Source organism: Heteronotia binoei, chromosome 2, assembly GCF_032191835.1.
Source record: "Heteronotia binoei isolate CCM8104 ecotype False Entrance Well chromosome 2, APGP_CSIRO_Hbin_v1, whole genome shotgun sequence".
Lineage (NCBI taxonomy): Eukaryota > Metazoa > Chordata > Lepidosauria > Squamata > Gekkonidae > Heteronotia > Heteronotia binoei.
Window position 1 is genome coordinate 2,306,665 of NC_083224.1, and position 12,033 is coordinate 2,318,697.

The 12,033-nt window shown below is 49.9% G+C and overlaps 1 protein-coding gene across 1 annotated transcript in view; it reads left to right on the forward strand.

Moving 5' to 3' along the window:
- Window positions 1–5,848: 5,848 nt before the first annotated feature.
- CTNNBL1 (catenin beta like 1) overlaps window positions 5,849–12,033 on the forward strand; it is a 220,157-nt gene continuing 213,972 nt past the window's right edge. The window contains exon 1 of the mRNA XM_060263887.1: window positions 5,849–5,926. Within this exon, the coding sequence (XP_060119870.1) occupies window positions 5,897–5,926 (30 nt within the window). The 5' untranslated portion in view covers window positions 5,849–5,896. The remainder of the gene's footprint in view (window positions 5,927–12,033) is intronic.

Consider the following 12,033-nt stretch of genomic DNA (forward strand, 5'->3'; position numbering starts at 1 on the left):
TTAAGTACATCAGAAAAAGGACACTGAAGTCTCAAAGCTGCTTTCAAATTGGCATCCGCTCAAGAAGGGGAGCAAAACCTTGCTTGGAGACTCATCGAGACATGATTGTGTAAGAACATAAGAACATAAGAGAAGCCATGTTGGATCAGGCCAACGGCCCATCAAGTCCAACACTCTGTGTCACACAGTGGCAAAAAATGTTATATACACACATACACTGTGGCTAATAGCCACTGATGGACCTCAGTGTATGTTTAAGTATATTAAAAAGGTAGTCCCCTGTGCAAGCACCAGACATTTCCGACTCTGGGGTGACGTTGCTTTCACAACATTTTCACAACAGACTTTTTACGGGGTGGTTTGCCATTGCCTTCCTCGGTCCTCTACGCTTCCCCCCCAGCAAGCTGGGGACTCATTTGACCGACCTCGGAAGGATGGAAGGCTGAGTCAACCTGGAGCCAGCTACCTGAACCCAGCTTCCGCTGGGATCAAACTCAGGTTGTGAGCAGAGAGTTCAGACTGCAGTACTGCAGCTTTACCACTCTGCACCACAGGGCTCTTTTAAGTATATTAGAATGTAGTCATTTTGGCCACGTGGAAATTGGCAACCCAATCCAACCCACAAAAGCCACGACGCACACAGATCTCTCTCTGCACTGCAACGCCAATGCCAAACTCCAAAGTGGGAGCTGGACGCTGGCAGAAGGCTATGCCTACCACCCCCTCTGCCCAGCCCAGCCCCTGCAGCTGCGTGGCTAGCCAGACTCCCCAGGCAAAGCGGCTGGTCTAAAAAAAGAGAAGGGAGCCCTTCAGAACCTGGGTTGTAGCAGGGAGACGCTTTGCACATGCACCAACCCAGTGCCAGGGGTGGGAGAACACTCAGCCTGGGCCTCTCTGCTAGTACTTGGCGAAAGGTCGGGCTGCCTTGGCACAGGGTACAAATACTGAATAAAGGGAAGTTGTTCACAAAGACCTAAACAAAAAAACTGTCGGCAAAACAACCGCCAAACGCTGCAAATATTACAAAATGTTGCATCTGGAGGGACGGTGGCTCAGTGGTAGAGCATCTGCTTGGGAAGCAGAAGGTCCCAGGTTCAATCCCTGGCATCTCCAAAAAAGGGTCCAGGCAAATAGGTGTGAAAAACCTCAGCTTGAGACCCTGGAGAGCCGCTGCCAGTCTGAGAAGACAACACTGACTTTGATGGTGTGACGGAACCGGCCCGAGTCTGCCTTCAGACCCGATCCCGTCACACTTGGTGGCAGCGGTGGGATAAGGTGCCAATCCTCCAGGGGTGCCCCAAAGAAGCGCTAAGGTCTCTGTGAAACCCAAGTGCAGGGTGGCAGAGGACCTTGAGGCCTGGCCTCATAGCGGGAGAGGGGGATTGGGAGTCCTGTTCCTCTCAATCTGAACCCCGGGACTGAGCAGTTGGAAGCCAGCGCTCGAGCGAGCATGTGGTGAGCAATGGAGGCTCCTGCCTGGGAGGGCCCAGGCAGGCAGACTAAGTTAGTAATTCACAAGACAGGGCAAGTTTAGATCAGGGCCAGCAGGATGCGTTTATAATCAACTTTTGTTTGTCAGGCTGTTTGCTGTGCGTGTGCTGTGCTGTGCTAACTTTTTAAAGGCAACTGTTTTTGTTTTGTTTTTCTTTCCCTATCCTTTTCTCTTTTAAATAAATGTTTTTTCTGTTTTAAATACTGGCAGTCAATCTCTGTACCGCATAGATCCCCAGACCGCTTTAGACCACGCTGTGTTGAGAAGGGGGCCCCGGGGAAGGGGGAAGGCATGCAGTTGGATAAGGTGCCAATCCTCCAGGGGTGCCCCAAAGAAGTGCTAAGGTCTCTGTGAAACCCAAGTGCAGGGTGGCAGAGGACCTTGAGGCCTGGCCTCATAGCGGGAGAGGGGGATTGGGAGTCCTGTTCCTCTCAATCTGAACCCCGGGACTGAGCAGGTGGTGGCAGCGCGCCCAAGGGGCAGGAGGAGAAATAGCTCCCTCCAGGAGCTGGCGACTCCATAGGGAGCTGACGGGACCGGGTCTGAAGGCAGAATCGGGCCGGTTCCGCCACACTGATGGACCAAGGGTCTGATTCAGTATAACGCAGCTTCATATGTTCATCTATTCATAAGCACTTGATATCATGAAATTTGTTTCACATATGATGACTCACTGGCACCTTCAATGGAGCCCCTACATGGAGCCTTCAGCTTCCAGCATTCCAAAACAGCTCATTAAAGGCGCATGCACAGTTCGTCTTGAAATCAGGGTGGATTTTACATCTCTTTCACAAAATCCGCAGGTAGTCCCCAGGTCCAGCACACCGCTCGGATATCCGTTTCTCGAATGCTTCGAATCACATCACTCTACCATTCATACAATGTCAGTCATCAATGGCTGGCGTTCCTTGCCTTGCTGAATGGCAAGGAATGCCAGCCATTGATGACTGACATTGTTTGAATTGTAGAGTGACGGGATTCGGTGTATGAGTCCCTGCAACTCGCGCCTGAGGAAGCATTCGAGAAACAGATATCGGAGCGGTGTGCTGTCGCGCTGGACCTGGGGACCACCTGTGGATTTTTCGAAAGAGACGTAGAATCCGCCCTGATTTCAAGACGAACTGTGCACACGCCTTTAATGAGCTGTTTTGGAGTGTTGGAAGCTGAAGGCTCCATGTACCGGTGCTCGATTGAAGGTGTCAGTGAGTCATCATATGTGAAACAAATTTCATGATATCGAGTGTTTATGAATAGATACAACATTTTGTAATATTTGCAGTGTTTGGCACAGCAGGGCATCATTCCCTGGAGTCTTGAAACAAATTGAGGTCCTCTTTTGAGTTTAGGAATATTCCTAGTTGGTAGCAATGATCCCCGCTTCAAATGAGATCTGCCACTTGTTAGTCGGAAAACATGGCCTCTCTTTTCTTTGCTTTTCAGTTAGGGGCACAAGGTCCAATTCAAGAAATATCTGGGGACTTTGGTGGAGCCAGGAGGCGTCGGGGTGAAGTCAGGAACAAGGTTGTCGATCATACGCCGAACATGAGTCAACAGTGTGATGCGGTGGCTAAAAAGGCAAATGCCATTTTGGGCTGTATCAACAGATGTCTAGTGTCCAGATCACGTGATGTGATGGTATCGCTTTACTCTGCTCTGGTAAGACCTCTCCTGGAGTCTTGTGTTCAGTTTTGGGCACCACATTTTAAGAAGGATATAGACAAGCTGGAAGGGGTCCAGAGGAGGGCGACAATGATGGTGAGGGGTCTGGAGACCAAGTCCTAGGAAGAAAGGTTGAAGGAGCTGGGGATGTTTAGCCTGGAGAGGAGGCGGCTGAGAGGTGATATGATCACCATCGTCAAGTCCTTGCAGGGCTGTCATCTAGAGGATGGCGTGGAATTTATTTCTGTGTCCCTGGAAGATAGGACCACAACCAATGGATTGAAATTAAATCAAAAGAGTTTCCGGCTCAACATTAGGAAGAACTTCCTGACCGTTAGAACGATTCCTCAGTGGAACAGGCTTCCTCAGGAGGTGGTGGACTCTCCTTCCTTGGAGGTTTTTAAACAGAGGCTAGATGGCCATCTGACAGCGATGAAGATCTTGTGAATTTAGGGGGAGGCATTTGTAAGTTTCCTGCATGGTGCAGGGGGTTGGACTAGATGACCCTAGAGGTCCCTTCCAACCATATGATTCTATAAGCATAATTGAAATCCAAAGGGCGTTCTGGCCATCACATCTAAAGGGACTATGCACCTTTTAAATGCCTTCCACCCATTGGAAATAATGGATAGGGGGTCATAGAATTGGACCCCCTGGTCCAATCCTTTTGAAACTTGGAGGGTGTTTTGAGGAGAGTCATCAGATACTATGCTGCCACCGGGAAGTTGGCAGCACTTCTCAACGCACACGAGCTCCCTGAAAATGTCAAGACAGTGTTTGGTTGCAATAAAAAAGGCCACTATTAAGAAGGGAACTGAAAACAAATCAGCCAGTATCATAATGCCCCTGTATATATCGATGGTGCGGTCTCATTTCGAGTACTGTGTACAAATCTGGTCACTGCAGCTCAAAAAGAATATTACGGCATTGGAAAAAGTGCAGAAAAGAGCAACTAAAATGATTCAAGGGTTGGAGCACTTTCCCTATGAAGAAAGCTTAAAACGCTTGGGGCTCTTTAGCAAGGAGAAACGTCGACTGCAGGGTGGCATGATAGAGGTTGACAAGATTCTGCATGGGATGGAGAAGGTAGAGAAAGAAGTACTTTTCTCCCTTTCTCACAATACAAGAACTCGTGGGCACTCCATGAAATTGCTGAGCAGACAGGTTAAAACGGATAAAAGGAAGTCCTCAAAGGCTCCTTAGAAAGCTTGAGAGTCATGGAGTAAAAGGACAGGTCCTCTTGTGGATCAAAACCTGGCTGAGTAATAGGAAGCAGAGAGTGAGTATAAATGGGCAGTCTTCGCAGTGGAGGACGGTAAGCAGTGGGGTGCCGCAGGGCTCGGTACTGGGTCCCATGCTCTTTAACTTGTTCATAAATGATTTAGAGTTGGGAGTGAGCAGTGAAGTGGCCAAGTTTGCGGATGACACTAAGTTGTTCAGGGTGGTGAGAACCAGAGAGGATTGTGAGGAACTCCAAAGGGATCTGTTGAGGCTGGGTGAGTGGGCGTCAACGTGGCAGATGCGGTTCAATGTGGCCAAGTGCAAAGTAATGCACATTGGGGCCAAGAATCCCAGCTACAAATACAAGTTGATGGGGTGTGAACTGGCAGAGACTGACCAAGAGAGAGATCTTGGGGTTGTGGTAGATAACTCACAGAAAATGTCAAGACAGTGTGCATTTGCAATAAAAAAGGCCAACGCCATGCTGGGAATTATTAGGAAGGGAATTGAAAACAAATCAGCCAGTATCATAATGCCCCTATATAAATTGATGCTGCTGTGTACCAGTACTGTGTGCAGTTCTGGTTGCCGCACCTCAAAAAGGATATTATAGCATTGGAGAAAGTCCAGAAAAGGGCAACTGGAATGATTAAAGGGCTGGAGCACTTTCCCTATGAAGAAAGGTTGAAACGCTTGGGGCTCTTTAGCTTGGAGAAACGTCGACTGCGGGGTGACATCGTAGAGGTTTACAAGATAATGCATGGGATGGAGAAAGTAGAGAAAGAAGTCCTTTTCTCCTTTTCTCACAATACAAGAACTCGTGGGCATTTGATGAAATTGCTGAGCAGAAAGGTTAAAACGGATAAAAGGAAGTACTTCTTCACCCAAAGGGTGATTAACATGTGGAATTCACTGCCACAGGAGGTGGTGGCGGCCATAAGCATAGCCACCTTCAAGAGGGGTTTAGATAAAAATATGGAGCACAGGTCCATCAGTGGCTATTAGCCACAGTGTGTGTGTGTGTATAATTTTTTTGCCACTGTGTGACACAGAGTGTTGGACTGGAGGGGCCATTGGCCGGATCCAACGGGGCTTCTCTTCCGTTCTTCAGCCCAGATGCTCGCGGGTCCTTTCACAGCCACAGTCTGCAAAGCGAGGGCAGCGCCTGGCAAATGCTCTTCCTTACCCAGCCGGGGGGTGGGGGTGGGCAGGGGCAGGCGCGCCGTGCAGGGCTTGGGAGGCGGCGGGGGAGGCTGCCGGGGCTGCGGCAAGGCGAGTCCCCGCAAACGCCACCGATGAAGCGAAGGCCGCCGCCTCCTCCGGGGCCCGGGAGCTCCGCTGCCTTTTTTTGGCTTGCGCTCAGCGAGAGCATTTACGGCAGAGCCTCCTCGGACGCCTCTACGCGGAGTTTTACGGTAGCGTGGCACCTGCGCGGGGGCCGCTTTACGGCGGCGTGGCGCGGGCCGCCCCGCTCTTTGCGGCCTTTTGCGGCAGTCCGGGTGGAAGCAGGACGCGGGAGCCGCCATGGACGTGGGGGAGCTGCTCAGTTACCAGGTGACCCTCTTGCAAGAGGCGCTTTTGCTAAAAAGGTCTACTCGGAGTAGAGAGAAGGGTCGGAAATGCAGCTGGCCTGCGTGCAGGGCCTCCCGTCCGTTGGCACGTGGCGTTAATGGGCTCTCTGTTGCTTGCAGTGAAATCTTGGGATTCCCCAGAATTTAGGGTTGCCAATCCCCAGGTGGGGCCAGGGGATCCCCCGGTGTGGAGGCCCTCCCCCCGCTTCAGGGTCGTCAGAATGGGGGCTGGGGGGAGGGGAATATCTGCTGGGCACTCCATTGTGCCCTATGGTGACTGATTCCCACAGGGTTTAATGGAGAATTGGTCTGCGGGGCTGTGTCTTTTGAGTTAGAGGCGCCCAATTTGTCGCAGAACATCCGATGACTCTCCTCAAAACACCCTCCAAGTTTCAAAAGGATTGGACCAGGGGATCCAATTCTATGAGCCCCCTAAGAAGTTGTCCCTATCCTTCATTATCTCTAGTGGAGGGAAGGCATTTAAAAGGTGTGCGGTCCCTTTAAACGTGATGGCCAGAACTCCCTTTGGAGTTCAAGGATGCTTGCCACACCCTTGCTCCTGGCTCCACCCCCAAAACCTTCTGACTCCACCCCCAAAGCCTCCTGCCTCCACCCCCAAAGTCCCCAGATATTTCTTGAATTGGTCTTGGCAACCCTACCAGAACTTCTCCCCTGCCACAAATGTTGTGAGTCCTTAAGGTGCGACTGTCTGTGACACTTGGGACCCTCCCTTTTGTCCTTTGGCCTGGGCCAAAGGAGGCCAAGCTAAAAACAACAAGGGAGCAGGCCTTCTCGATGATGGCACCCCAGTGGCGGAACCAGCTGCCAGAGGAGGTGCGGGTCCTGCGGGATCTTAATCAGTTCCGTAGGGCTTGTAAAACCGCCCTCTTCCAACTTGCTTTTTAAGGTGGAACCTTGGGAATAATATTAAGCCGTTTTATATATACTGAGACTGTAGCATCATCAAATTATACTGGTTTTTAGATAATTACTTAATTTAAATTAACTTAAATTTATGAATTGTTATTATTCTGATTTTATTGGCATATGTACCATGTCTTGTAAGCCGCCCTGAGCTTGCCTTGGTGGAGAGGGCGGGGTATAAATAAAAATTAATTATTATTATTATTACAACAGTCTTGCAGGGCAGGCAGGAGGTGTCTGGCTCAAGAGTCCCCCTTCCCCCCTCCAGCAAGAGTTATGGAGAGATCTGAACTCAGATCTCACAAGAGGCCACAAAGGCTTCTTCTGGGGAATGCTGTGGCCAATCTTATTGGCCTCTCGGGTGCTGTTGAATCTAGCTGTATTTACACCTGATCTGTGACTTTCTCTGTTATGGTATCGCTTTACTCTGCTCCGGTGAGACCTCACCTGGAGTCTTGTGTTCAGTTTGGGGCACCACATTTTAAGAAGGATCTAGACAAGCTGGAACGGGTCCAGAGGAGGGTGACAAAGGGGTCTGGAGACCAAGTCCTATGAGGAAAGGCTGAAGGAGCTGGGGATGTTTAGCCTAGAGAGGAGGCAGCTGAGAGGTGATAGGATCACCATCTTCAGTTACTTGAAGGGCTGTCCTATAGAGGATGGTGTGGAATTGTTTTCTGTGGCCCCAGAAGGTAGGACCAGAACCAATCGGTTGAAATTAAATCAAAAGTTTCCAGCTCAAAACTAGGAAGAACTTCCTGACCACTAGAGCGGTTCCTCAGTGGAACAGGCTTCCTCCTCAGGAGGTGGTGGGCTCTCCTTCCTTGGAGGTTTTTCAACAGAGGCTAGATGGCCATCTGGCAGCAATGTGGATCCTGTGAATTTAGGAGGTGGTATTTGTGAGTTTCCTTCATTGTGCAGGGGGTTGGACTAGATGACCTTGGGACGGGGGGGGGGGGCGTCCCTTCCAACTATGATTTTAGCATGTATGCACAAGTTCAGCAGCTTCTTAAAGACAACGATGTTTATTATGGCCTAAGGTTTTGTGAGCCAGAACCCATTTTGTTCTGAATATGAAATATTCAGCTGGGGAAAAAAGGCAAACTCCGTGTTGGGGATTATCTGGCAAGGGACTGAGAATAAAACCACCGATATTGCGGTGTCCCTGTCTAGCTTTCTGGTGCAGCCTCAATTGGAGCACTTTGTACAGTTCTGGTCACCGTATCTTCCAAAGTACCAAGGAGGCCAACCAAGATGAGGACGGGGCTGGAGCCCCTTCCGTGGGAGGAAAGGCTGAAAAATCTGAGACTTTTCAGTTTAGGAAAGGGACAACTAAGGAGGAGCATTACAGAGTTTTATCAAATTGTGCACGGGGTAGAGAGAGTTGACCAAAATAACTTGTTTCCCTCCCCCTACTTCTCCCCAAATACTAGAACGCCAATGAAGCTGATGGGAAGTAGCTTCAGGTGGACAAAAGGAAATAGCTTTCTGCAGAGAGTGATTACAGTGTGGGATTCACTGCCAGAGGATGCAGTGCTGCCCATAGGGAAAAACAGCTTTAATAGTGGTTTGGACATGGAAGAGAGGTCTTCTTCACCCAGAGGGTGATGAACACGTGGAATTCAATGCCACAGGAGGTGGTGGCAGCTACAAGCATAGCCAGCTTCAAGTGGGGATTGGATCGACATATAGAGCAGAGGTTCATCAGTGGCTATTAGCCACAATGTATTGTTGGAACTCTCTGTCTGGGGCAGTGATTCTTTGTAATCTGGGTTCTTTTTGGGGAGGGGCACAGTGGGAGGGCTTCTAGTGTCCTGGCCCCACTGATGGACCTCCTGATGGCACCTGGATTTTTTGGCCACTGTGTGACACAGAGTGTTGGACTGGATGGGCCATTGGCCTGATCCAACATAGCTTCTCTTATGTTCTTATGTGTGGGGCAGTGATGCTCTGTATTCTTGGCGCTTGGGGGGCGCACAGTGGGAGGGCTTCTAGTGTCCTGGTTCCACTGATGGACCTCTTGATGGCACTTGTGTTTTTTGGGCACTGTGTGACACAGAGTGTTGAACTGGATGGGCCATTGGCCTGATCCAAAATGGCTTCTCTTATGTTCTTATGTCTGGGGCTGTGATGCTCTGTATTCTTTGTGCTTGGGAGGGCACAGTGGGAGGGCTTCTAGTGTCCTGGCTCCACTGGTGGACCTCCTGATGGCACCTGGATTTTTTGGCCACTGCGTGACACAGAGTGTTGGACTGGAGAGGCCATTGGCCTGATCCAACATGGCTTCTCTTATGTTCTTATGTGACACAAAGTGTTGGACTGGAGGGGCCACTGGCCTGATCCAACAGGGCTTCTCTTATGTGACACAAAGTGTTGGACTGGATGGGCCATTGGCCTGATCCAACATGGGTTCTCTTATGTTCTTATGTGACACAAAGTGTTGGACTGGAGGGGCCATTGGCCTGATCCAACATGGCTTCTCTTATGTGACACAAAGTGTTGGACTGGATGGGCCATTGGCCTGATCCAACATGGCTTCTCTTATGTTCTTATGAGGTCTGTGGGTTCTTCCTACTAGCTATGAAGACTGAGGGGACCACATTCAGAGGCAGTAATCCTCTGAATCCCAGGGCCAGGAGGGAACCTCAGGGGAAGGCCTCAGCCTCCATGCTCTGTGGTTTGCCTTCCCATGGAACTGGCGGGTTGCTGTGTGAGGAAGGGTGCTGCCCTAGAGGGATTATTGGTCTGATCCAGCAGGGTACTTCTTTGGTTCTTAGTGTAAAAAGTGATAACAACTTCCAAAGGGTTAGCAGTGTTAGTTTCTTATAGCAAAAGTAACTTAGAGTCTTACAGCGGCCTAAAGACCTGCAGGTTGTAATTCTGGCATAAGCTTCATTATTGGTTCCTAGTGTTGGAAGAGACCTTTTAGGCCAGGAATCTCCAGCTCGGTGCCATGGCCTCCCAGGTGCACACCGACACCATTCCTGGTACCTGTCAGGTGTTTTTGGAAAGGTGGAGGGGCCGGGAGGGATTTTGTCCAGCTCACATTAAGTCAGGTTAGAGACTTACAAGATGCAGATAAATACTGCTTGCCAGATGAGGAATTCTTAGCTAGTTCAATATGTGTTTCTATTTTGTGTACGTGCAGAAAAAAAATATATTTTTTAAGCGGTATGCTCATCTGTAAAAAGGGTTGCCATAGATCTACTGGGCTTCCAGCTGAACATGAGGAGAAACTTCCTAAAGGTAAGAGCCGCTCAGCAACAGAAGTGCATACCCAGATGGGTGGGCAGGCTCTCCCTTGCTGGAAGCCTCTAAGTTCCTTGGAAGTTTTTAAACAGATCACGTGAAGTGATGGTATCGCTTTACTCTGCACTGGTAAGACCTCACCTGGAGTGCTGTGTTCAGTTTTGGGCACCTCATTTTAAGAAGGATATAGACCAGCTGGAACGGATCCAGAGGAGGGTGACAAAGATGGTGAGGGGTCTCTGGAGACCAAGTCCTGTGAGGAAAGGTTGAAGGAGTTGGGGATGTTTAGCCTGGAGAGGAGGTGGCTGAGAGGTGATAGGATCACCATCTTCAAGTCCTTGAAGGGCTGTCCTATAGAGGATGGCGTGGAATTGTTTTCTGTGGCCCTGGAAGGTAGGAGCAGAATCAGTGGGTTGAAATTAAATCAAAAGAGTTTCCGGCTCAACATTAGGAAGAACTTCCTGACCGTTAGAGTGATTCCTCGGTGGAACAGGCTTCCTCCTTGGGAGGTGGTGGGCTCTCCTTCCTTGGAGGTTTTTAAACAGAAGCTAGATGGCCATCTGACAGCAATGAGGATCCTGTGAATTTAGGGGGAGGTGTTTGTGAGTTTCCTGCATTGTGCAGGGGGTTGGACTAAATGACCCTGGAGGTCCCTTCCAACTCTATGATTCTATGTCCTCTCACTGATGTGTGCATTCACACATTTGGAAGTAATGCAGTTGATATTATTTGGAGTATGCAAGTGGTAACACTGGGGCAGGTGTGGTGCTCCTTGATGTGACATTGTTGTGGAAACAGGAGGGTGTTTTAAAAACCTTTTGAGGCATCTTTTGTGAGAACAACTCCATTAGGAAAGTGCGTGAGCTTCTGCAGGTGTCCTTGAGTGGTGAAGCACTTCTTGATAATGGATGCCCTTGGAAGCTTCATTGTTTCGTGAAGGTATCCATGGTGCTTTTGAGGCAGCAGAAGTTGTAATGCTGAGAGAAGGTAGCAGGTGCTTTCACAAAATGGCCGCCGTGGGAGCGAGGCCAATCAGTTCCGCAGCCTGGTGATATTCCCAGCCAAGTCTCTTTTTGTGATATCCTCCTTGTACCAAGGAGTTGGAGGAAAATCAGGCTTCGTTCTTTGCAGGGGTGTCAAACTCATGAGGGCCGAATCTGACATAAATGAGACCTTGTCAGGCCGCGCCATGTCAGGCTGGGCTGTGTGTTTTCCTATTTAAGAGAGCCGGTTTGGTGTGGAGAGCCGGTTTGGTGTAGTGGTGAAGTGCGCGGACTCTTATCTGGGAGAACCGGGTTTGATTCCCCACTCCTCCACTTGCACGTGCTGGGATGGCCTTGGGTCAGCCATAGCTCTGGCAGAGGTTGTGCTTGAAAGGGCAGCTGCTGGGAGAGCCCTCTCCAGTCCCACCCACCTCACAGGGTGTCTGTTGTGGGGGAGGAAGGGAAAGGAGATTGTGAGCCGCTCTGAGACTCTTCGGAGTGGAGGGCGGGATATAAATCCAATATCTTCATCTACCTCACAGGGTGTCTGTTGTGGGGGAGGAAGGGAAAGGAGATTGTGAGCCGCTCTGAGACTCTTCGGAGTGGAGGGCGGGATATAAATCCAATATCTTCATCTACCTCACAGGGTGTCTGTTGTGGGGGAGGAAGGGAAAGGAGATTGTGAGCCGCTCTGAGACTCTTCGGAGTGGAGGGCGGGATATAAATCCAATATCTTCATCTACCTCACAGGGTGTCTGTTGTGGGGGAGGAAGGGAAAGGAGGTTGTGAGCCGTTCTGAGACTCTTCGGAGTGGAGGGCGGGATATAAATCCAATATCTTCATCTACCTCACAGGATGTCTGTTGTGGGGGAGGAAGGGAAAGGAGATTGTGAGCCGCTCTGAGACTCTTTGGAGTTGAGGGCGGGATATAAATCCA